This window comes from Cervus canadensis, chromosome 6 (assembly GCF_019320065.1).
Source record: "Cervus canadensis isolate Bull #8, Minnesota chromosome 6, ASM1932006v1, whole genome shotgun sequence".
NCBI classification, from domain to species: domain Eukaryota; kingdom Metazoa; phylum Chordata; class Mammalia; order Artiodactyla; family Cervidae; genus Cervus; species Cervus canadensis.
The window spans coordinates 73,763,236-73,790,329 of record NC_057391.1 but is presented as its reverse complement, the minus strand read 5'-3'; the positions used below and the strand labels follow the sequence as shown (position 1 = coordinate 73,790,329).

Sequence of the window (27,094 nt, the reverse complement as noted above, 5' to 3'; positions counted from 1 at the left end):
TAAATGGATAATACCAAAGAGAGTTTAAACACTAAGACTCTTTTGAGCTCTCATCTGCAGATCCTGGCATTGGAGGCAGCCGGGGCACGGCTGTGGTGCAGAGCCCCTTCCCAGGGAGTGAGGCGTGCTGTGGGCACAGGGTTCATGCCTCTGTTGCTGGCTGTGAGGTGGCCCACTACAGGACTAGTGGGTCAGGGCTGTCTGACCCCAAACCCTGGCTGGAGAAGCAGGTGGGAGGAAAACTGGGGAGGGGTGCCTGGAGTTTGGCACAACAGATCATATTAATCCCAAATTTGTCATTGACATGCTGCTTTCACTTTAAGGCAAGAAAATGAAATATATATTTGTGTGATAAAAATTTTTCCAGAGAAGAAACATACAGATTACTTTGTTATTGGGAATGGAATCTCCATGAGATACTTATTAATACATGCCATGGCCTACCTAGTTCACCGTGAAATGCACAAATACCTGAGATGTAAAAGTGAACTTTACGTTAAGATCCAAAGGAAGACAGATTGAAAAATTTAATAGTGCCACGACTACTGAGGCAACATGCTCAACTATTGACGCCTGAATGCTGTAGAGCCTGGGTCTGCAACAAGTGAAGCCACTGAAACGAGAAGCCCACACACCACAACTAAAGTAGCCCCCATTTGATGCAACTAGGGAAAGCCTGTGCACAGCAACAAAGACCTAGCTCAGTCAAAAGTAAATAAATAAATCCTAAAAAAAAAAAAAAAAAATTTAAAGAGCAACACAACAAAAGAAAACTTAGGTATACTGAACTTCATCAAAATTAAAAACTTTTGTGCATCAAACAACATTATCAAAAAAGTGAAGAGATAACCTAGAGAATGGGAGGAAGTACTTGCAAATTATATATAAGATAAGGTCTAGTACACAAAATATGTAAAGAACTGCTACAACAAGAAAAAGACAATCCACCTGATTAAAAATTGAACAAAGGACTGGAATGGATAGTTCTCTAAGGAAGATAGAAAAATGGCCAAGAAGGGCATGCAAAGGTGCTCCACGTCATTGTTCATTAGGGAAGTGCAAATCAAAACCAAAATGAGATACCACTTCACTCATAGTAGAATGGTTAAAATGAAAAAAAGAAAAAAGAAAGTAACAAGTTTTGGTTAAGAATAAGAAGAAACTGGAATCCTTGTATACTGCCGTTGAGAATGTACAAAAGTTCAGTCACTGTGAAAAATAGTTTGTCAGCTTCTCAGAAAATTAAATATAAAATTAATATATGACCCAGCAATTCTACTTCTTAGGTATATATACCAAAGAACTGAAAACAGGTATTCAAAAACAAATATAGGTACAGGCAAGTTCAAAGCAGCACTATTCACAATAGCCAAAAGGTGGAAACACAAATCGTCTATAAAGTGATCGATGCATAAACAAAACATGGTATAAATATACAATGGAATATTATGCAGCTATAACAAGGAATGAAATATTAACACGTTGTAACATGGAGGAATCTCGAAAACATTAAGCTAAGTAAAAGAAACTAGATAAAAATGAGTACATTTTATATTCATCTAGAACTGTATGATTCCATTTATATGGAACATTCAGTATAGGCAAATCCTTAGCGACAAAAAGCAGACCGGTGGTTGTCAGTGGCTGGGAATGTAGAGTGACTGCTTAAAGGGAATGGAGTTTCCCTGTGGGGTGGTGAAAATGTTTTGCAGCTATACAGAAGTGGTGGTTCCACATTATAAATTTACTAAGTACCACTGAATTATTCACTTTAAATGATTATATTACATGGATTTCACATCAATTTTAAAAAAAGGAAGGACACGGAGGATTGGTTTTGTGTAGACTTTGGAAGCCATGGTAATTCATTTGATGGTTTAGAAACCAGAGAAGCCTATCAATGAGAGAAATTCTGGACCCTGTATTCCTATGACATTTAGTTAAGACTGCATCTGAAACATTACCTAAAGACTTCATTCTTGGAATTGATGACACTTCATCTCTGACTCCAGTGGAATTTAAGCCATGAATGAAGTGAAATGAACTTTTTTAGTCATTTCAGATTTGGAATGGCTTGTTTCTCTGAAAAAATATAGCTCTTTATCTCTATCTAGCTTAGTTAGGTTGTTATTAACATAATGTCTGTGTCCTACGTACTCATTCTGACTGATACCTGAAGATTGAGGCTAACTGACTGAATACACCAAAAATTCAACAAGTTCAAATCACAACTTGTAATATGTTGTTTTTACTCCTATGGATTCCTGTAGGATTTCCTGGAGTTATCACTGGCCCTTTTGCTCAACTTAAGATTTGCTCAGTTTTGTTTTTTTTTTAAATTTTGCTTATATGCAAAACTATTCTGTAGAGTAAAAAGGCCAAAATTAAAGTAAAATAAAGCCACACACCATACACTGGAGAAGGAAATGGCAACCCACTTCAGTATTCTAAGTTAGAAAATCACATGGCGAGAGGAGCCCAGCAGGCTACAGTCCATGGGGACACAAGAGTCAGACACGACTTAGTGACTAAACCACCACCACCACACACCATACACACAAAATCCTTGTTGTGCTGTGTCCACCAATCTTAACTCTTATATCATGAACTTTACCCAATCCTAATCAAACTGTCACAATGAAAATCTCAACTTAAACCTAGCTTCCAAATACAAATATCTCAATGGTGAACCCACACTGAGATGCTACTAATACTCTGTTAAGGTAGAGTTTTCCCTGGCTATAATAACCTCTTATTTGTGGGAAGCCAGCATTCAACCAACTTAGAGTGTACAGGGAGACCCAGGCAAGACAGACCCACCAAAGCCCAAGATCCTTGACTTGACAACAGCAAGCTCCTCTGAGACCCCTTAATAAGTCTTTTGCTCTGGGGAATGGGAGTGTCTCTAATCATCACAGTGAGATAAGTGAGTCTCACTTTAGACCAAACACTGATTATTTCCTTTGAGCTCCCCAACTGCTAAGTTTATTTTGTCTTGTAGGAATAAGGAACTCATCTTATTACTAAGAATTTTACTATCTATCTCTGTCTATCCTTGTCATTTTCTGTTATACCTCTATAAGGGGGAAATTCGTGTGGAAAAATGTCGGGGGTAGGCCCCAATAAGTCTATTTTGCAAACTGGCTCTGGGAACCGAGAGGTTCAGGTTTATTTTCAAAGTGTTATCCTTTGAACAAGCTTTGCCTTGGGTTACCCATTTCCTTGGCCTTATTTTGTTCGTGAGAGTCTGGTTACAGAAGAGAGCTCCCCTTCAAACTTGTGATGCTCTAGAACTACAAATATGTCAGTTTGTAGTTGGACTGTCTATTCATTAGGCTGGGGAGTCTGATGTAGGAGGTATCCAAGCAACACTTTGGATGGACTATTCACAGGTTCTCATTTTCCTTAGTCTAAACCTAAGTCTATGCCTCTTCTAGACCAGACTCCTACTTCTTACATGTATTTAAGTTGTACCCCAAATCTTTGTACTTATCTGTAGTCTCACCAAGGATAATTTGGAATTATAGTGGCCACTTTGGGGAAATTCTGTTAAGGACAAAATTGTTTGATAGGTGCTGTAGGATTAAAAAAGGAACAAAATTCCCAACATCTAGTAGGCTGGATATTTTTGATTGGTGTCAGGAAATGTCCATAAGAAATTCAGCTTCCAAAATTGCTTCAAGAAATTTCTTGGTCAAGGCAAAATAAAAATAAGAAAAACTTAATGTTTGTTTAGATTCTCCAAAAATCACGTCTTGAACCTAGTGGGTTTTATCTATTTCTCTTTAGCCATCCAATATGCCTCCATTTTCCTCTGCCCATCTCTCCCTCTGCTCCACTCCTCTTTCCTTTGGTTGGTGAAAAACTGTCAAAAATCAATTTCCTCTTAAAGTTTAACTTCCTTCAGAACAGAAAAAAATCCCCTTGTGGCTGATTTTAAGCTCTCTTCTTCCTCTGAGCTGAGAGTCATAATGACTTTCCAAAGCCTAGAAAGGGCATAGTGAATTTTGCAGAGCAATTTGGAATAATTTTAAGAACATACCCAGGGGTTCCAGATCTCTAACAGTTAGCTCATGTTTGTGGAAGCTTGAGATGCAAAAAACTCTGTGAGAAAAGAAGAATGGGAAGAATCTGAAGGTAACTAAGAAGAATCTGGGCTTCCCTGGTGGTTCAGATGGTAAAGGATCTGACTAGAGTGTGGGAGACTTGGGTTCGATCCCAAGTTGGGAAGATCCCCTGGAGGAGGGCATGGCAACTCACTCCAATATTCTTGTCTGGAGAATCCCCACAGACAGAGGAGCCTGGTGGGCTATAGTCCATGAGATCGCAAAGAGTTGGACACTACTAAGCAACATAGCAAATTTGGAAAACTCAGCAGTGGTCACAGGACTGGAAAAGGTCAGTTTTCATTCTAATCCCAAAGAAAGGCAATCCCAAAGAATGCTCAAACTACCGCACAATTGACCTCATCTCACACGCTAGTAAAGTAATGCTCAAAATTCTCCAAGCCAGGCTTCAGCAATACGCGAACCGTGAACTTCCAGATGTTCAAGCTGGGTTTAGAAAAGGCAGAGTAACCAGAGGTCAAATTGCCAACATCCGCTGGATCATTGAAAAAGCAAGAGAGTTCCAGAAAAACATCTATTTCTGCTTTATTGACTATGCCAAAGCCTTTGACTGTGTGGATCACAATAAACTGTGGAAAATTCTGAAAGAGATGGAATACCAGACCACCTGACCTGCCTCTTGAGAAACCTGTATGCAGGTCAGGAAGCAACAGTTAGAACTGGACATGGACCAACAGACTGGTTGCAAATAGGAAAAGGAGTACATCAAGGCTGTATATTGTCACCCTGCTTGTTTAACTTATATGCAGAGTATATCCATGAGAGACGCTGGGCCGGATGAAGCACAAGCTGGAATCAAGATTGCCTGGAGAAACATCAATAACCTCAGATATGCAGATGACACCACCCTTATGGCAGAAAGTGAAGAGGAACTAAAGAGCCTCTTGATGAAAGTGAAAGAGGAGAGTGAAAAAGCTGCTTAAAGCTCAACATTCAGAAAACTAAGATCATGGACTCTGTTTCCATCTCTTCATGGCAAATAGATGGGGAGACAGTGGAAACAGTGTCAGACTTTAATTTTTTGGGCTCCAAAATCACTGCAGATGGTGATTGCAGCCATGAAATTAAAAGACGCTTACTCCTTGGAAGGAAAGTTATGACCAACCTAGATAGCATATTAAAAAGCAGAGACATTACTTTGCCAACAAAGGTCCGTCTGGTCAAGGCTATGGTTTTTACAGTGGTCATGTACGGATGTGAGAGTTGGACTGTGAAGAAAGCTGAGGGCTGAAAAATTGATGCTTTTGAACTGTGGTGTTGGAAAAGACTCTTGAGAGTCCCTTGGACTGCAAGGAGATCCAACCAGTCCATCCTAAAGGAGATCAGTCTTGGGTGTTCATTGGAAGGACTTATGCTGAAGCTGAAACTCCAGCATTTTGGCCACCTTATGCGAAGAGTTTACTCATTGGAAAAGACCCTGATGCTGGGAAGGATTGGGGGCAGGAGGAGAAGGGGACGACAGAAGATGAGATAGTTGGATGGCATCACCGACTCGATGGACATGGGTTTGAGTAAACTCCGGGAGCTGGTGATGGACAGGGAGGCCTGGCGTGCTGCGATTCATGGGGCCACAAAGAGTTGGACACGACTGAGTGACTGAACTGAACTGAGCTGAAGCAACTAAGCACAGCACAGAAGAATCTAAATTGCACAGGAAACCAGAAGGGTTTAGAAAAGCTATAAAGGTTGGTCAAATTCCTTTGGAGGAAAGGAGGCTATTCCTGAAGTCCTTCCTGAAAAAGTAGACTGGGCTCTAAGTTAGTCTTACAAGCAAGAAAGGATAACGCCAAAGACTCTATGGACAGGCTCTTTAACAGTTTTAGACAGCAAAGCAGATGTGACTCCTAAGTCTCTCCTAGATTTTTGTAAACAGTCTTAAGCTACATGGGGGATACGGTATGAAAGCAAAAAATGATATGGGAAATAATGCTTTTGCTAGAGCTCAAGCACCTTGCTGAACATTTTGAGAGTCTTAGAATAAAAACAGAACAAAACTCAGAAATAAATTGATAGCATTACAGATAAAACAACTAGATGTTCCTACCAGGGTCAGTAAATCTCAAAAGATGGAATCTCTTGATAAAGACACTTATCAATGCTATATAAAAAAGGACATCAAAAAAGAACTGTCTTGTGTTAGCTAAGAAGCTAAAAGGAAAAAAAAAAAGTGAGTTTTGAAGGAGATTTTTTGTTTTACCCTTAAATTCCCAGGGAGAAATTTATAGAAATATTAAAGGACAACCTGGCCAAAAAGTTTTTTAAATTGATATAGAGGCATACACTGTTAGTCTTTCTTTTTTTTGAGAAGAACAATTTAAAATTTATTTATTTGTTTATTTTTGGCCGTGATGGGTTTTACTGCTGTACAGGCTCTCTCTGGTTGCAGAGAGCAGGGACCACTCTCTAGTTTTAAGTGTGCAGGCTTCTCATTGGGGTGGCTTCCACTGCTGGGGAACACAGGCTCTAGGACACGTGGGCTTCAGCAGCTGCTTGCACATGGGCTCAATAGTTGTGGTTCCTGGGCTCTAGAGCATTTTGGCACAGAGGCTTAGTCTCCGTGGCATATGAAATCTTCCCGGATCAGATTCAAACCCGTGTCTCCTGCATTGGCAGGCAGATTCTTTACCACTGAACCACCAGGAAAGCCCCCACTATCAATCTTAAACTCTACCACTCTTACAAAATCTCTCCCTTCAGGTAAAAAACTACTCAGAGTGTTTCTCAAATACTCCTTTTGTTAGTTCCACTTCATTCATAACTGTTACCTTTGGACATTTAACAAGAGAACAATCTTTCTTCTTCTGAGATATCGTACCTGCTAGCTTGCTAGGCAGGGTGTACTGTATAAGTGGAATTGTTAAATTAAATACTTTCCTGATGGTTTCTTTCCTGAAATACTGAAGGACTCCCTTATTTGCAAAGAGATAATGGCTAATTTGGAAATTGATTTACCAGTATCTTTGCGCTTAAGTTGACCCTAAATTGAAGATCTAGAGGAGATTCCAGGCTTTTTCATTCTGTGAGCAAAAATTTGATGAAAATAGGGAGGATTACTGGGGCTGAAGCTATTAATGTTCAAATTAAACCACTGAAACCTATACCCTAAAGTGTAAAATACTCTCTTGAACCAGAAGCTAGAGGCACTAAAACTAAGAGGTAAAAGCAAACAGAGAAAAGATTCAACATATGTTGTACTAGTTTTTTAAAAATTTATTTATTTTAATTGGAGGATAATTGCTTTACAGTGTTTCTGTTAACACTTCTATCCTCCAAATCAAAAGGCTAAATAGGTGGGGATACGGATTTGTTCAGCAAATGGGTCCATAGAAGAGTAATCACTTCCCACTTCCATGTAGTACTAATCCCCAAACCTATTTTATCTTCAGTACCTCCTGAGGCTGCATATTCGACTGTGATTCATATTCTGCTTTCTTTAATGACCTTTTAGGTCAAAATAGTCAATATTTGTTTGCCTTCTCCTTAGAAAACACAAAATATATCTTGACTGTTACATTGCAAAGATTTACTGAAACACTTATTTTTCACAAGTCCTCAATCAGGACCTTCAAGATTTTGTATTTCCTTGTGATTCTTTTCTTATTCAACATGGGGATAACTTTTTGTTGTGTTCTAAAGACAGAGTGAGTTCTAAGACTAATTCCTTCTATCCACTTAGTTTTTCAACTCACAAAGAGGATAAAATTTCCAAAGAGAAGTTACAATTCTGTCTAAATTCATTACCCAGAACAGGATTTATCTCAAGGAACTAAATCTCTTAAAAATTTTCCCATGTCAGTAACAAAGAGATAATTAAAAGGATTCGTGAGTTTCACTGACTATTGCAGGCAATGGGTTCCCAACTTTCTGCAATTGCCATGCCAATTTAAGACTTAACCAAGTACTTGGAAAGTGAACCTCTTCCCTGGGCCCTAAACATGAACAGGCCTTTTGTGAGTTAAGATTAGCTCCTCACTTACTTCCTACCTAATGAATAATACTTCATCCTTAGACTGATCCTTTGCCAGAGGCAAATCTTCCCAGATGGCAGAACCCTGTGAGCACACCAGAAGTTTCAGTTAGCTACAGATAAGAGAGTTAATATATTCATTGGCAGTAGACATGCTTTTGGGTTATTCTATGATTCTGAAATGCTTTGGAAACAAGGAACAATTCTTGACCTCAGCAGGAATCTCAATTAAGAATGGTTAGCAATTTATAGAATCTTTAAGTGCTCTAATGCTTCCTGAGGAAGTGGCTATAATAAAAGTAGGGGCTCAAACAAAAGGAGATAATATGGAGGCTAGAGAAAATGTCTTGACTAATCATCATGCCAGAAAGACAGCCCTCACTGAAATTATAGCCCTTTTAATACCCCAAGGGACTAACTCTTTGATTTAACAGCAAATTGAGTTCAAAGCCTCTATTACAGAATGCCAGCGATCAGCTCCAGAGTCACAAAAAAAGGTACTAGGAGAAAGTTGTGTGTAAACTGCATTGTTAGCTATTTAGTAGCTCTGAAGGACCTCAAATGGAATCTTGTAAAAATGTTATATGAAGTTACCCACCAGTGAAAGAAGAAACTTGTCACTGTACATAATTAACACTGATGGGAAAGCTTTACTCTATCTCATCTGTCACCAAAATAATTCTGGTAAGAAAAGCAGTACATGGGTAAGAGCCCAAACCTCACGGCACCCTTAAACATCTCAAAATGGGTTTCATAAAGCTACTGTCTGGGTTTTGAATATGACGTAGTCATTGTTCACTTATTCATATCAATGTGTGACAAAACCCACTGAAATGTTGTGAAGTAATTAGCCTCCAACTAATAAAAAATTAAAAAAAAAAATAATTGGGATGGTTTGAAGCCTTTCCTTGATATCTACAACTCTAGTAATAGCAAAATTTTCTTGATTTCATGTTCCCAATCCAGACAATCTGACCCTTTTCTCTAGTGATGGAGGCATCTATTTATTTTACTAGGCCTATTACTGAAGACTTTTGGAGAGTCCTGCCACTGACTGTCAACTTTACCCTCAATCTTTAGGAAAGGTAAGAGAGAACAAACACATATCTAAATATCAGATCAGCTAAACTCAAGAGATTCCTGAACTTCCATGGCCTAAGGTATTGTCTTTAATAACAATGAGATAAAATCTTTCTGTGGTTCCATCAACTCTCCCACATACACTGAGGAATATCATCTTTCATTCCGAATTCCACATTAGTGCAATCAGACATGACTAAGTATTGCAAGGAATTATTCATGCCACACACCAAATCTTATAAGTAGGTACAAGTACCCTTTCTTCAATACCCTTTTAAATAACTCTTGCGTGACCTAAAGCCCAGATAAGTGGTCTTTTGGAAAAGACATCAGAGAAAAACAACTCTAGAACCCTACTAAATCTTATCAAGTACTGTCAGTAAGGATTACAGTAATACAACTCTAAACGTTCGATCTTTGGATTCATGGCTTCCAAAGAGGCATAATCTAACCTGAATTTGTGGATTTTTAAGCTGGGGAGTTTTTAGAAATCCTCTACAAACAGACAATTCTCTGAAAGAGATATCTTCCATTCAAGACCATTGACCACGTGTTTGTAGGGAGGTTGTACCCAAGATCCATAGAATAAGGCAGTGGATTTCTACATTTTCATCTGCATTCTATTATTTATCTTTATTATTTTCCTCCTTTTCTCTCCATGGTTTAAAGCTCCTTCTAACTATGTTATCTATATTGCCCTATTCTTAATAATGCACTTCATTTGCATCTTCAATCATTCATACTTGGCTGTTGTTCACCTGTGAACTAGCTAATGCATACAACCAAACTGGTTTTGCACAACCTTATTTTTTTTGGTAGCCACCCAGATTCCTTTGGTTTCACTTTCTGATAATGAATCTTGGTTTCCTACGGAAATATACTTAACTATTAGGTGATTTTTCTGATAACAAACTATATATCAGGTCAAAGAGATGGAAATCTAAAACATTCTCTTAGGTCATACCTAGAAGACAAGTTTCTTGACATCACCAAAGTAAGTCTCTTAAGATTTTTTGGTGGGAATTAGTTTTTGTAACCAAACTTTAATAGAAATAGAACTTGTAAGGGAACTAAGAAACCACAAGGTATTATTTGGAAGCTGTCATACTTTTATACACCTTACAAGTTAAGATAGTATTGATATTTCTCCTTTATTTCAGATCTTCGAAACGGTCTCAACACTTTAAATTTTTTATTATATGGTGCAGAATTATTTTTGATGACTGGCTCCAAATGTTATAACATATTTGATAAGCACATAGGGATATTTTAGGGCTTCCCTGTGGCTCAGACAGTAAAGAATCTGCCTGCAATGCAGCAGACCTGGGTTCAATCCCTGCTGGGAAGATCCCCTGGAGGAGGGAATGGCTACCCACTCCAGTATTCTTGCCTGAAGAATTTTATGGACAGAGGAGCCTGGCAAGCTATAGTCCACAGGGTTGCAAAGAGTTGGACATGACTGAGTGACTGACGCTTTCACTTTTACTTTAGGGGTATTTTTGCCCCCAACAGGTCACTGTGCATTCTCCAATGACTGGCATTTGATTTGTGGTATAAAAGCCTGCTAGCTACTACTCACAGACTCGATATGATCTTTGTAAACTGATGCTGCCATTCAGTAGAGTCCCCAACATGACCCAGGATCCAATTTAAGCCATTGGTTTCTTTTGAAGAAAGAAAAAGATTGTCAGATAATTTAATTTTTATAAAAATAGGAAAATTGGACCTTGATTTAAGAATAGAAATCTTGACCACTCCAGGGAAATTCTGGGTTTCTTTCTTCCTTTCTCAAGTGTCTTTACTTCAAGCTTTACAACAGGCCCAGAAAATAAGGAGTGTGCTACATGCTCTGATTCAGAGATGAGCTGGTGAGCAAGATAATGCTTTTTCATGATGTTCCTGAGGTCTGTATGGTTAAAGCCATGGTTTCTCCAGTAGTCAGGTATGGATGTGAGAGTTGGACCATAAAGAAGGCTGAGCACTGAAGAACTGATGCTTTCAAACTGTGGTACTGGAGAAGACTCTTGAGAGTACCTTGGAGAACAAGGAGATCAAACCAGTCAGTCCTAAAGGAAATCAACCCTGAATTCATTGGAAGGACTGGTGCTGAAGCTGAAGCTCCAACACTCGGGCCACCTGATGCAAAGAGCCAACTCACTGGAAAAGACCCTGATGCTGGGAAAAACTGAGGCAAGAGGAGAAGGGGACAACAGAGGATGAGACGGTTGGATGGCATCACTGATGTAATGAACATGAGTTTGAGCAGGCTCTGGGAGATAGTGAAGAATAGGGAAGCCTGGCATGCTGTCGTTTACTGGGTTGCAAAGAGTTGGATATGATTTAGTGACTGAACAACAAAAGATAATGCCACCAAGACTAAAGAACTCCTCACTTGATATGTTCATGAAATTACAAGGGCAGTGGCTCAACTGCTTTAGATATGATATTTGCCTTTCAAGGAAAAACATGTGCTACTTTTAGGTAAGAATGTTGTTTTTACAAGCTTTTATACTTCTCTGGGATCACTGATATCACAGGTCTCCAATCGCTGGGGTCTAATACCTCATGATCTGAGGTGAAGCTGATGTAATAATAACAGAAATAAAGTGCACAGTAAATGTAATGCATTTAAAATCATCCTGAAACTATCCCCATGCCCCCTGGTACATGGAAAAATTGTCTTCCAGCACCATTTATGGAACAGACTTTTTCTACCGAATATTGCTCCCTTTGCTCCCTTGTCAAATACTGGTAGACCATATATGACTGGATTTATTAATGGGCTCCTGATGCTGTCTCACTGGTCTATGTCTATTGTCTGTTTCTACACCAGAACCATATGATTTGACTGTTACAGAAATGCCATTGCACTCTTGATAGGTATAGTCTACTGTCTATAAACGGCTTTGGGCAGTATGAACATTTTAACAATATTAACTTTTCCAATCTATGAATTCATATAGTCAAAATTATGGTTTTTCCAGTAGTGATGTACATATGTGAGAACTGAACCATAAAGAAGGCTGAGCACCAAAGAATTGATGCTGTCGAACTGTGCTGCTGGAGAAGACTATTGAGAGTTGCTTGGACAGCAGGGAGATCAAACCAATCAAGCCTAAAGGAAATCAACCCTGAGTATTCATTGAAAGGACTGGTGCTGAAACTGAAGCTCCAATATTTTGCCCACCTGATGCAAAGAGCTGACTCACTGGAAAAGACCCTGATGCTGGGAAAAACTGAGGGCAGGAGGAGAAGGGGGAGACAAAAGATGAGATGGTTGGATGGTATCACCGACTCAATGGACACGAGCTTGAGCAAACTCTGGGAGATAGTGAAGGACAGGGAAGCTTGGTGTGCTGCAGTCCATGGGGTTGCAAAGAGTCAGACACACTTAGCAACTGAACAACAAGAAATCTATGAATAAAGGATACCTGCCCATTTATTTGTGTCTTCGAATTCATTCATCAATGTCTTGTAGTTTTCAGTGTAGACATCTTTCACTTTCTTGGTTACACTTATTCCTAAGTATTTTATTGTTTTTGAAGCGATTTTCTTTCTTCTTCAGATAACTGACAGAGCATAGAAATGCTACTGAATTTTTTATGTCAATTTTGTATTCTGTAACTTACTGAATTTGTTGATAAATTCTCTTTTTTTGGTAGAGTCTTTAGGAGTGTCTTCATATAAAATCATGTCTTCTGCATATATGGACTATTTTATTTCTTCCTTTACAATTCTGATGCTTTTCATTTCTCTTTCTTGCCCAACTGCTCTCAGACTTCTAGTAGTATGTTGAGTAGGAATGATGAGAGTGAGCACCACTGTATTGCTCCTGACCTCAGAGGAAAAGCTAATTTGTCACCATTGCATATAATGTTAGCTGTGAGCTTATCATATATGGCCTTTATTATTCCTTCTACTGGAGAAGGAAAAGGCAACCCGCTGAGTATTCCTGCCTGGAAAATCCCATGGACTAGGAGCTGGCTGGCTATATAGCCTATGGGTTCACAAAGAGTTGGATATGACTGAGCCACTTTCTCTCACTCAGTCTTTATATATATACAAATTCGTTGAGTTTTTATCATGAACAAATGTTGAGTTCTGTCAAATGCTTTTTCTGTGTCTACTGAGATGATCATATGATTTTTTTCTTTGACTTTATTAATGTTAATTAATGCATAACATTTATTATTTGCATATATTGAGTTGTCATTGCATCCCGGGGATAAATGTTACTTGATCATAGTGAATGATCTTTTAAATGTAATGTTAAATTTAGTTTGCTAGTATTTTATTGAGATTTTTGCATCTGCATTCATCAGGGATATTGACCTGCACTTTTCTTGCAGGATCTTTTTCTAGCTTTGTTATCAGGGTAATGCTGGCCTTAAGAAATGAGTTTGGAAATGTTCCTTCCTCTTCAATTTTTGGGAAGAGTTTGAGAAAGATTGGTGTTAATTCTTCTTTAAATAATTGGTAAAATTAAGCAGTGAGGCTGTTTCTCCTTGGCTTGGGAAGATCCCCTGGAGAAGGGAACGGCTACCCATTCCAGTATTCTGACCTGGAGAATTCCATGGACTGTATAGTCAATGAGATCGCAAAGAGTCAGACATGACTGAGCAACTTTCACATAAGTAAGTACTGAGATTAAGAAGTTCAGAGTTAGAATACCTCATGGTGACGAAAAAGTCCTGAGTGTGGTTATGGGCATGAGTTACTAAAGCAGTATTGAGGGGAAAGACCTTGAACTTGTAGAACTCACAGAACTAAGAGGCTACAATGCAGGATGGGCTCTCTGCATGCATCTACATGACTATTTCATCCTAAGAAAAGATGAACAGAAAAACATGGACCATCATAATGTCCATCTGATTAATATCCAACAAGTCAGTAAGAGCATAACTGAAATGAAAGCAGTTCTACCAGCTCAAAGATCCATGACAGAGGTGAAAAAAATTTCAAAGAAATCTGTTCTCAATACGAAATTATTTTTGTTCTGAATCATCACAATCATTGTCAATGATCCACAATCATCTCAGGATCAACAATGAATGGAAATTATACAGTAATCATGAAAAATGTCACTTTAAAATGTTATTTATTGTTGTTGTTTTATTTTAGTAAATATTCAATCATCACTTCTCTGACTCTTAGTTTTCTCAATCTTAGGTCTTAAGAAGGAATTATAGGATTTTACATCTCCTATAACTGAAAAACCTCCCTCAGATTCACATGTCTGTCAGACATTGTGAAAACTCACAAAACTATACAAGTTAAACAAATCTGTTTGCATTTATTTTTATATAACTCTAATATGAAGTCTCTGGGCAAAGAACTGCCAGTGTGTTTGCCTAATTGTCAGGAAGCATTTAACAGTAAGATTCCTATGTGCTGTTTCCTATCTCTCTTGAGCCCTCTGTTCCTTATCAGTCCCTGTCAGGGGCAAGAGGAGCAGGCAAGCCTCTCCCAGGACGGAGATCAAAGAGATGGGATGCTTGCATAGGACTTCCTTCATTAGCTTTTCCATTTGGTGAAAGGGGTTATTTACGACCCTCTTTTGTTATGGATCGCCTCTTGGCCTTATGGCCTCTATTGCTCCTTGCTTCCTTGGTAAACTTGTAAAGTCTGGTCTCTTGATTTTTATGTAAAGAAGCTACTGGTATATATACTCTTACAGAATTCAATAAAGCACCTTTGCTCCATCAGAGCTTTGGCCCCCGTGTCTGTCTTTTCTCTCTCTCTCTCTATTTCTGGCTGATTCCCTGGAGCACGAAAGCCGGCAGCGTAACCCAGGGAATATTAGCCTCTTTCCTTCTTTCACTCTTTCATCGTCGACTCCGGACCACCAGGTTCCGGTCCAATAAAGGACCAACACCTAATAGCTCAAAGGTTTCAAGATAAGGGAGCAGATTTCACAACACAGAAGTCAAAAATTTTTATGTTAAAGTAAACAAAATAAAACAAAATTTTATCTATTTGAAGTTTTCTAATGACTTTTTTTTTTGATTGTTAAATAATACAGACATTCTGCTGGAAACAGAAACCATTCCATTTACTAAAACTCCCAGTGGTGTAAGTAAGGACCAATTTCAATATGGCCCTCCTGTACTTTTCTTGACAATGATCAGGAAGAAGACAGAGTCATATCATTAAGTGACAGAGAACAATATCTAAAAAATCAGCATTTACACAGCACTTTTCTCATAGAATCCCAAAGCTTTCAAAGTATAACCATTGATGTCAAATCATTTCAAGGATACAGGTAAGGAAAAGCTATTTATATTTCCTTCTTATAAGACAGGAAAATGAATAATACACAAAGTCAAATGACTTCCATGCAAATGTCATTGGTGACAAAACAGAAAAATAAAATTATGGTTTCTTCATCCTTGGTTTAGGGCACTATGTTCTAAAACATGCTGCCTGTGAAGATAAGATCTTTTAGAAATTCATACTTACAAAATGATTATGATGTATCCTGTTAGGAATCTTTGTTTCTTTTTTAGCTAGATTCATTTAGTGGATTTATATTATTTTAGTCTGTTCTCAAATAACTTTCTGGCAGTGCGGCAATTAAAGAGGGCTGTTATGTTTGAGTCACAGGGGAGCTCATTTCTATCCTAGCCAGTAGTGCTATCAAAGTTCTCATGTCAGCTTGCAAAAACAACCGGTATAAGGGAAATATTCATTAATATATTGATAATGATATTTTTAGAAGGCAAGCTCTAAAATTCGTATTCTTGACATTAACTTTCCCCATTGTTTTACATCATTCTTTCACTAAAATGTCATTTTTAGCTTTCCTTCTGACTGAACCACAAGTTCTAACCCAGTAGTCCACCTGAAATAAGGATATACTCACTGGCTCTGAGAATGTTCTCCTTGCTGCTGCACCTGGACTGGACCTGCAGAGAGAGCATAGACTCAGTAATTTAGGGCTCACGACAAAGACAGACAGATATGTATGCATATTTAATGGGCAAACTCCTGAGGTCTAGGAGCAAAGGCTTTATGTATTGCATATATCATAACATGTCAATAAAAATGTTAGTTTATTCCATATATTTTTAACTTATCCTTTTCTTACTTAAAGAAAGGACTGATTTCTAGAAAAAAAAAATGGGGGCACAATACTGTGAATGGGACAAGGGTAAAACTAAAGGCATTTTAAAATTGATCTGTATTTGAAATTAGTATATGGGGAAAAATTTGAATTACCACATATTCAATTGTGAATTCAGACCCTGAATATTAAAGGCATTGTGCATATCTCTTGACTAAAGTAATACTGCAATTCAAGTAATAAAGTTGTAATCAAAGAGTCCTTGATAGTCATTTTGAGTTACATATGTTAATGAGGGGAAAAGAGAAATTATGAAATTAAAGTCATTTATTTGCCAGTTCTTAAGTGTGTAGATACATCAATCAGAAACTAATGCTGATTCAAATATTTCAAAGTGGAACATTCTTTTAAATGTTGCAAAACTAATGAATTCAAGAGCCATGTTGGATGACACTGACACTTCTTAATTTCAGAGGAAGCTATTTAAACACCTCTTCTTCCCACTCCACAGCAGCTTGCCCCAAATGGTATACACAACAAATTAACTTCTATTGCTTAACACAGTCTACTACTGTAATGAAACAAATTATGAAAGGAATGTTGCAACTTAGGGTGGGTTATGGTTGTCCTTCCCTGAAAAAAACAAGTGTTAATGTTTAAAGAAAGAACAACAATAATTAAAAAATCACAAACATACACAAGAAAAACACACATACACATACCAAAAAAAAAAAAAAAAGAAAGAAAAAAAGGGGAAAAATAATTCCAGATGTTAAAGTTATTCTCTTTTGGCCCAGATTGTTTAATTAGCTTTAAATACACTAGAATGAAGAAACTAGTCTGGAAGTAATATTCTTAAATGCTTTACTTACAATTTCATTGAATAACACTTCTGGACCAAATGGGAAAGATATTAATGACTACTTAAAATAATACAGGAAGACATGAGAGCAAGGAAAAGAAAAAGAAGAGAGAGAGGCTTGAGTGGGGGTATATCTAGAAGATAGAAAAGAAAGTATGGCCTATAGAAAGGGACAATATATAAATGCAGAATATTCTGCTATTTCTTATTGAAAATTCATACCAAGAGAGTAAGAATGACTAATGAACTTGCTTCAAAATAAAAAGCAAGTTGGCATACCATGGAATGAAATTAAGTGTTAACTATATCACTACAGCCTTAAAGGAGAAAAGAAACAAATACTAATAGACAAATAATAGACAAGCTTAATAAAGAGATAAACTACATTTTAAAAAGCGATTCAAAGAACACAAGAGATACTGAGAAGAGTGAGAGAAAAATCTGGGATAGAGAAGGAAAAGAAAGGGGAAAATGTTAAAAGACAAAAACAGAGTTCAAGGAAGTCAAATGGAAGTCAAGAAGGTCTTCAACAAGATGTAGAAACGGAAGGAGCCCAAACCCATAGCGCAAAGCAATGTTTGCGAATGGAAAGCAGCTCCTTTGATCAGTAATAGTTACTCTTAAGTCGTAGCCTCTATTCCTCCAGAGTTCATCTTTAAGCCCTTCCAATCTAGAGTGGAGCTAGTGTATGGATAGAAACAAGAGATTTACAATGAACAGAGCAGTTCAGATGAGTAGTTCAAATTGTCTCATCAAATGTTTCAACAGATTATATATTGTGTAAATGGAAATGGAGGTGAAGTACTAGCTGGTTTTACCAAAAAAGCAAACCAAACCAAAACCACAATAAAAAAAGAAAACAAATAAACAAAAAACCCCTCTCCCTTCCTTAGGTGGCTTAAAAAACAAAATTCATTCATAACATGAATTTACTAAAGAAACTCAAGTCTTGCTTTGTGGCACATAAGTTTACAATGATACATTTCAAACAGTTTTGGAAAGAGAAATCTGGATGATGAAACAAATTCAAATTTTTAAATCTGTGAATCTAGGTTCAAAAACTGCCAACATCAGTATAACCAATGTTTTCTCATTTACATTACATTGGCTATTCGACTCAAATTTGAGGGAAATCACTTTCAAAAATCAGTGATACAATGAACTTCTTTACCTTAGTGATTTTGAGTATACATTAAAAAATTGAGGAAATTAAATTAAAACATTTTAATACTTATGCATGCAGTAAATGCCCCTTGTTTTTGTACCATGAAGCTGGTTGTCTTTTTAATACTGACTTAATTTTATAAAATCCCAATATGAAGATTTTGCTTAGCTCACAATGTAATGGGGTTTACTTTAAAGGATAAAGTTGAAAAGCAACTACTGTTTTTGTTCTCACAATGTTAAGTCGCTTCAGTCGTGTCCGACTCTTTGCAACCCTATGGACTAGAGCTTACCAGGTTCCTCTGTCCATGGGATTCTCCAGGCAAGAATATTAGAGTGGGTTGCCATTTCCATATTGTAAGAACAATATGGACTATAAAGAAGGCAATACAGATCTGTCTTGAGTTCTATGGTTTTCTGTTATTGTTTTCCTTTATCTTACCCAATTTGTCAAGGATTAAAAATGAAAGGTATGGCCTTGGATGATCTATTACTTTATTCTACTGGATTTCATTATTTTACGAAAATTAACGTTTTTGGTATTGACAATCAATTCCCCTTTTAATTGAAATCAAAACTAAAATCCTGTGTAGAAACAGTGTAATATATTAAAGTTAATGGAGGAAATAAAAAACACAAGAGACTTACTGAAAATTTAGGCAATTAATTTACTAATCAAGACTGCTTTCAGACATCAAATAATTCATTTAATTCATTTCAACATGTGTTTACATATATAACATAATTTTTGCTGAAGATCACATTGTCCATTAAGAAATATTAAGCCATGAAACAGAAAACAAAAGGGGGGAGAGCACATAATAAATGGTAAGGAAAAAAAGTGAAAATGCCTTAAACGAAGCTGAGGAAACTTGAACAAACAACCACGATCTTTAGGTACAGTTAGAGAAGTCACTTACCTTAGGCTTAGGTCATAACAAGAATAGCACAGTGTTTAAAGTCAGCTCTTCATTATGGGAGGTACAATTGAAAGCCATCGGTTATAATAACATGAATTGCTACACAAAAATGAAGACTTGTTCAGCCCAGCATGAAAAGCTAACTCTCATGGGAGAACATTTCAACTTATGTTTAATGCAACATGAAGAACATTTGAGGGTGTAAACATCAAAACACATGAATCTCACAACAGTAAGAGAGGGACAGCCCAATCTCTCAGGAACACAGATTTAATCTGTGACACATAAGGGAAGGCACATCACTCTAACATTGAAAGATGCATGCATAATATATGACCATCTACGGACAGCCCCCACCCCCAACCCCCATCCCACTTGTATACACACAGGCCCACTAAGATACAGGGAAAGAATGTAGTGCCAAGCTGTTATGAAGAAAGCAGGACACACGGAAGCGCAGCAGTGGTCAAGTGATTTGAGAGGTGTTCTTCCCTTAAACCATCCCATCACCATGCTTGTTTTAAAGAAGCCAGGAAAAGACCCCCTTCAATGCTGCAGTAGCTACGAGCCCCCAGCTTGAAGCTAGTGTGTGGAATTTTGATCACCGTTCCCTGCGATGTCAGGGGCTCTCCAGTGGAAGCCAGTTGTGTAACACCAGTTAGCGGGGTACAAATGTGTGACTAACAAATACCCTTTCCCTTCTGCATTTCACAGAAGTGAGGGAGGAGAGAAACAAAACAAAACCCATGTTAAGAATAGGTTCATAACAATGTAAAGATGTATAAATATTAAAATGGAGACTACCTTTGATTACAGGTTAATCAACTCAGGTTTCATAAAACTGACTCTTTTGCTGCTCACCAGGTAATCTGCATTCTTTTTCCTTGAAAATACTTGGAATAAATCTACACAATATGGCTCATATTTAAAGATTATGAGCAGCTGGTCAGGTGGGGTCAAAGCCAAGAATAAAACAAATCATCTTCTTTGATGAACATTAGGAACGCCCTCTTTATTTTTAGCATGATTTTACTAGCTGGAAGTTACATTTTATATTAAAAAATTAAGCTTCTGTATTTAATTTGGTTTTATTTACATTTAATTTTGCCATATATATGCCTACTTATACAATCTGAGAAATTCTATGTCAATGGTTTGGTTTAAATTTTAAAATTTAAATTTTAAAAAGCAAATAATAAAGAAGACTACCTATTTAAAAATTGTTAGTAAGCCTCCTATGTACTTTTCTCTACCGTCAATAAGACTTTTTTTTTTTTTTACAATGAGCTGTTCCTGTCAATAATACGGTTGTATCGGCTTATTACAAAAAATTTCATCTTTGGTTTTCTATTATTGATGATAGTGGTTAATTTGACCTGCTTTATTTTTTGTATGAGATGTGTTTAATTCATGTGTAGCATACAATTTAGTTAGCAGATTTTTATTTTTTAAAGATCATTTACTTATATTACCATTTTCTTCCTCATCCTATTTTTAGTCCAGAATATCTTGACCTTTCCTTTAGCACATCTTTATTATTTTAGGCCCTGGGCCCTCCCTCCTTTAATCTTACTTTCTTCACTGGAAAAATAAAAGCTGTTATGGGACTTACAGGAGATAATATCTGTATCAGTGACTCTAAACATAAAGGTGGAAACAAGTAGCAGTAGCTGTTATGATCAGTGGAGCCACTGACAGCTGTTAAATAATTCTGAATTATATACCCTCCTCATTATAACTTCCCCATCAGCTCAACATGGAGGCAAATTCTTTATTTTTTATGGAAAGAAAAAAAGACCTTAATGTACAGTCATATGTTTTCCTCAGTAGGAATTGGGGAAAACTTTTTGGAAATGACATAGCCATATGTATACTGGTAGGAATGAAAACCATACAATCTAAGGCATGGAGCAACATCTGAACTAGCTCATCTAGATTATTTCTTGTACTCCTGAGCTTTTAGTTCTTAGACAAGCTACTTCCTATACTATTTGTGCTTTAAGATACAGATTAAATTGTATCAGGGCAAAACATATTCCTCAGTTCCTCAACTACAATCTCTTTTTTCCTTGAACTCTGTAACAGCCTTATTGAGACAGAATTTAGCTATTATAAAGTTCACTTAAGTACACATTTGATAGCTTTTAATAGACCTATCTGGCTGTATAATCATTACCATAATCTAGTTTTAAGTTTACCTAAAGTTTACCTATAAGTTTATACTATATCAAATATGGTGTTTTATACAGAGTAAATATTTGTCAACTCTGAATGTTTATTTTGTAGTAATTATATATTTTTTCAATTTCAGCAGATTCAAATTTATTATTTACAGCCTAAGTGTGATCATAGATATTCCTATAGTATTGTAAAATGTTTATTTATTTGGACCCGCCAATATTAAGAGAGATAACATGAAAAAAAAATGTGGATTATAACAAAGACATAACCTATAGAATGACTGCAAGAATTAGGAAAACAGATTACTATTAATACTGCTTAAGGTTAATCAAATAGTGACATGTGGGGTCCAATAAAGGTTTTAGGTCAGGTTAAGATTTCTTGTTTCCTAAGAGAACAGGATGTTCTGTATCTCACAGGTCAGCTCACTAGAATGATGGAGATATTTGATGCATCACGGTCCTTTTGACTTTAATTTCTCTAACTTATTAAACTTATTTAAGAGTAATCTGTCTCTGAAAGAACAAACTTCACTGAATATCATTTACTCATAAAAGTAAAACGTTAGGAGGAGAGAGAAAAAGGACCTCAGATTACTTGCCTCTTTAGCCTACCATGAACGAAAGGAAAGAAAGGATTGATGTGAACAACATTAAGCCAACAACTCTACAATTTTAGACTTTTAAAATCTATTTCTTTCCTTTCTCACTTCCTTTTACAAAAGTCTAGAAAAGCTCTGTTCTGTAGTTCTATTCATTCATCACTTTATCTGGATAAGTTAGGGTATAAGTATTTGGCTCATATGAGCCTCATGACCATTTATTTGTGTTTGTGATATCACAATAAACATGCAACTGAACTCAGAGTTTTGGTTTATTTTGTCCTCTGAAGTCCAGCGGTATGATTTCTACTTAGACATGACATTCAACATCATAAAGTTTTAATTTCCTTATCCGCAAAACGAGGAAAATTAAGTAGGATCATGTATGTAAAAGTAAAAACTACTGTAAAATGAAAAAGAGCAATACAAATCTAAGTCATTATTACTATCCTTATGTACATTTTAAGTCACCTATATTTTATACAGGTGGAATCTGAGACATGAGAATAAAGAATTTGCTTCGGAACATGCCATAAATCAGTGACAAATCATAAGACTATCATTGCCAATTTCTAGACGAAAGTGTCAAAAAGACTAAGGTAAAGTGTGAGGTTACCTCTGCAAGGATTAATCTAATATTGTGTTGTATAATTTTAGTCAAGCTATCTCACTTCTATGGGACTTAGTTTCTTTACCTACAAAATGAAGATGTTTCCAGGGGTTTCAACTGAGGTTGAGGCCCCTTGGGAGAACCTGTGAATAAAAGTGAGGATTCCATTCACTAGAATGGAGAAAAAAATTACAATTATTCACCAACCTAATTAAATTTTATTACTTTCTTTCATTATTAGGTGACAAACTATAGTAATATTAGCAGAATCTATTATTATAATCATCAAATTATTATGCATATTTAAAAATACTGTTTATGTCACCAAGATTTCAAATTACAGTAGTGTTTAAATGACTTGATACTAGATTTTGTCATTTAATGCATTTTAAAAGGCAGTATTATTATTATATAATTTGTAATAGATATTTTGTTCATGATTTCAATTATTTTTTGTAATCCTATATATTTTATCTTATGTATGTTTAAAGTATTTTTCTGAAACAAAGTTTGTAGGTTTTGCCAGATTCCCAAAAGGGTCTATGGAAGCAAAAAGGTTGAAAAAAACCCTGAACTACAACAGATAACATCTAAGCTTCCTTTTATCTCTAGGATTTTGTAACTGTAAGAAACCTTAACCACCTCCATCTGCTGCCCTTTATCAAATTACATATAAAGGAAGTCCTTTTTTTAAGAAAATTAAATATTGGTCACTGAATTAAGCAATTGCCCCTTTAAAAGACCATCCCCGAAACAAAAAAGAAACATGGCTATTAAGAAGTTACAAAGACCTCAGACTTAAAAAAAAAAATTTCTGCTTTACTTGTTATTTTCCTGTTGGTTTAGATAATTAAATGGAATAATCATTTAACATTCATCACATTTCAAACTCTCTAACTAAAGGTGAACTCATACACACACACACACACACAAGTGTGAATATGTTTCATTAATTATCTTTTTAATTCAGCCATGTGTTGATCACAGGCAGAGAGCAACAAGGCTGTTATCTAACATGTATCTTTGCAGGCACGTGGACAATATTTATAAGCAACATAATTTTACAAATCTTTTCCAGAGGACCAGTCTTAAATGTTTTCCCACTGTTATTTAAATCACTACTGTCTTATTAAATTCCACTTAGCTTTCCGAAGTCCAGGTAAACGTGAAGAATTTATCTTCTTTCAGTATTGCTGCTGCTGCTAAGTCGCTTCAGTTGCGTCCGACTCTGTGTGACCCCATAGAAGGCAGCCCACAAGGCTCTCCTGTCCCTGGGATTCTCCAGGCAAGAACACTGGAGTGGGTTGCCATTTCCTTCTCCAATGCGTGAAAGTGAAGTCGCTCAGTCCTATCCGACTCTTAGCGACCCCATGGACTGCAGCCTACCAGGCCCCTCCGGCCATGGGATTTTCCAGGCAAGAGTAATGGAGTGGGTTGCCATTGCCTTCTCTGTCTTTCAGTATTAACCTCTTCTAAAGAAGTTGAACTGTGGCAGGTTACACAGCCGGTGAAGTGAATAATCATCATTGAAAATGAGAAGTCTTTATGCTGCTTTATAGGTAACATGGCAAGTTCCTTATTCTCAAAAAGAATAATACAATAGGAAGAACATGTAGAAGAATAGAACTGATCACACCATGACTCAATGGGAAATTAATCTGAACATCAATGGTGAATATTCTTAATGTATTTCCCATTTAAAGCTTTAATTCTAAATTGAGTCATTCTCAATGACCTCTAGAAAATTTGTAAATTCCAGGTTGGTCTTCCCTCGCTACCAAAAATTTTTGTGAGTTTATGTTTGTTCTGAGGATTTTAATGTTGATCATGATAATTATGAGGAAAATATACTACCTAATTATAAACACACACACACACATATAATAAAACAAACCTAAATATTTTTTGACTAGTAGGGATTTTGAATTATTCAAAATATTATTTATCTCAATTTTCAGATGAATAAATGATTATTTTACAGAATAATTTATCTTCATTTTAGAGATGAAAAAGCCAGGATTGTTACTGGCTTTAGATCATACAGTACAGTAGTGATGGAACTTAACCCTCTTGACTTCCAAATCAATTTCTCTAAACACTAGTAGAAAACCTTATGTTTCTAACCTAACAACAGCAATCACTGTATTCCTAATCAGACCTGAATTTTCATTGACTTTCTACTCTTGACTATTTCTGGTAGCAATGAAAACCATTTAGAATAGGCATGTGAATGTAGGAGTGAAGAAAAACTGATATAAAGGCAGTTTGGGGAGTAGCACTCTGGAACCAAACTGGATTTGAATCTTTCAGCTTTATCATTATTAGCTGTTAAAACTGGGTAAGTCATAATCTCTCTCTTTGTTTTCTTACATATAAAATGAGAATAATAGCAATAACTATCTCATAGGGTTGCTGTGAAGAAAATGAGATAATATGAAATAAGGTGTTTGCTTAGAAGAATATCTGGCCCAGAGTGAACAGTGTATAAGTATTAGCTATTACTATGTTTGTTGTTATTATTATCATTCTTTTGTTTGGATGATATTCTAGATCTGTAATAAAGAATGTTATCTAATTTCTTTTGTGATTTTGACAGCTCTCATAAATAAGATCAAGTAACATTAGTTTAGGTAAGTATTTGAATAGAAATTTTAAAAGAACTAATAAATCTAATGAAATAAAACCCTTGTACGAGACAGCTGCAGTCAATAATATAAAAGCCTGAATTATTGAGCACTTGTAATTATTTTCTAATACTTGTAACCATTTTCTAATACTTGACAGAAAACCATATTAGTTTTCATTAACCAAGAATTTTGAAATGTTGAGTTTTTAACTAGATTCTCCTTGATCTTCTTAGAGTAGTAGCAGAAATGCTGACCCAAAATGTGGCTCTTTGGCATAAAGATTATTTTGTCAAAGAGTAGACATAAAAGAAGCTCTGACACAGAGTAGAAGTTACCCTTTTGCAAGGGAAATTTACATATATAAAACAAATTTCCATTTATACTACAGTCTCAGTCTTCTGGATCTGAAGAGAAGGATGACTCTAAATCACAAGATAATCTTGTCAATGGAGAAGGCACCAATTTAATCTGTGTAACAAACCCTATACCTGTTTACTGAACTTTTCCTGGTAATCTATCTGTAACTGGGTTTCCTGTCCCTACCTTTCATTTGTCTTTAGTTGAGGATGATATTTAAACTGGTAGTTTAAGTTATCTTAGGGAGTTACTCATTTTTTCCTGGGTAGCTCCCAAGTAAACATGAGGTACACATGTTAACAAACTTTTGTTTTCCTCTTGTAAATCAGAATCACAGGTATCTCAGCAAAGATTTCAAATAGATACATGAAAAATTATTTGTCTCCTCTAACATTCTTAAATGTCATGTCATATCACTTATTCACTAAAACAAAACAAATTACTATTTTTATTGAGTATAATATACCATGTATTATACTGCATTGTTTTCCTTTCTAAATCAAAGCTTTATATTGTAGTTGTTAAAAACAAAATTCAACTGAGAAAATTTGAGGATCTACTTGGCTTTACTCAACATTACATGAATTGAGCAGCACCCCAACTAGTAATTAGTAAGGAGCTCTGAGGAGCTGAAGAAATAGAAGGTTTTTGGAGGCAGAAAGGTGGTAAGACAAGGAAGTCATAAAAAAGAGACAAAAATATTTTATGTTAGGCTACCTTCCTTGGTATATTCAACCCTGAATATTCATCGGAAGGACTGATGCTGTAGCTCCAAACCTTTAGCCACTGATGCGAAGAGCTGACTCATTAGAAAAGACCCTGATGCTGGGAAAGATTGCAGGCAGGAGGTGAAGGGGATGACAGGGGATGAGAGAGGACAAGATGGTGGGATGGCATCACCGACTCAACAGACATGAGTTTGAGCAAGCTCTGGGAGATGGTGAAGGACAGGGACGCCTGTCGTGCTGTAGTCCATGGGGTCGCAAAGAGCTGGACATGACTGAGTGACTGAACAACCACCACCTGACTTGGGTGGTGGAAGAGGGTGGGGGAGGGCAGCTACCTATCAGGTGGATTGCCTCACCAGTGCCGCTGGCCAGGAAACCCCAGACGGACTAGTTAAAGGTTACATTCCTGGGAGAGGCTGAAACTGCACGGCCAGGTATTAAGCCTTGATTTGCTGATGTAGGGCTTAGCACGAGTGACTCCATTTTGGGCCTGTTGTTTCTTTTTTAACACAGCATCAGTTTAAAAAGCTGTGACTTTTATTTCTCTAAATGCTTAATTATTAAGAGTATTCATAAGGTATATGGAAGATGTATAAAAGTAAACATTTCTAAAACATATTAATAAGCAGCACTGATTTAGAAAATGTTTAGGGATTTCCCCTGAGGCCTAGAAATAAGAGCTAAGTATTCTGAAGCCTTATATTGCAGCCACATGTAGTGCATATTGGGCTTCCCTGGTGGGTCAGGTGGTAAAGAATTGCCTGCAATGCAGAAGACTCTGGTTGGATCTCTGGGTCAGGAAGATCC

At 36.6% G+C, this 27,094-nt stretch overlaps 1 protein-coding gene across 8 annotated transcripts in view; it reads right to left on the bottom strand.

Annotated features, from left to right (window-relative positions):
- GPHN (gephyrin) overlaps positions 1-27,094 on the bottom strand; it is a 524,662-nt gene that overhangs the window by 130,048 nt on the left and 367,520 nt on the right. For all 8 annotated transcript variants that reach the window (XM_043472320.1, XM_043472318.1, XM_043472321.1 and 5 more), the window contains one exon: positions 16,037-16,079. In XM_043472320.1, coding sequence (XP_043328255.1) covers positions 16,037-16,079 — 43 coding nt within the window. The remainder of the gene's footprint in view (positions 1-16,036; positions 16,080-27,094) is intronic.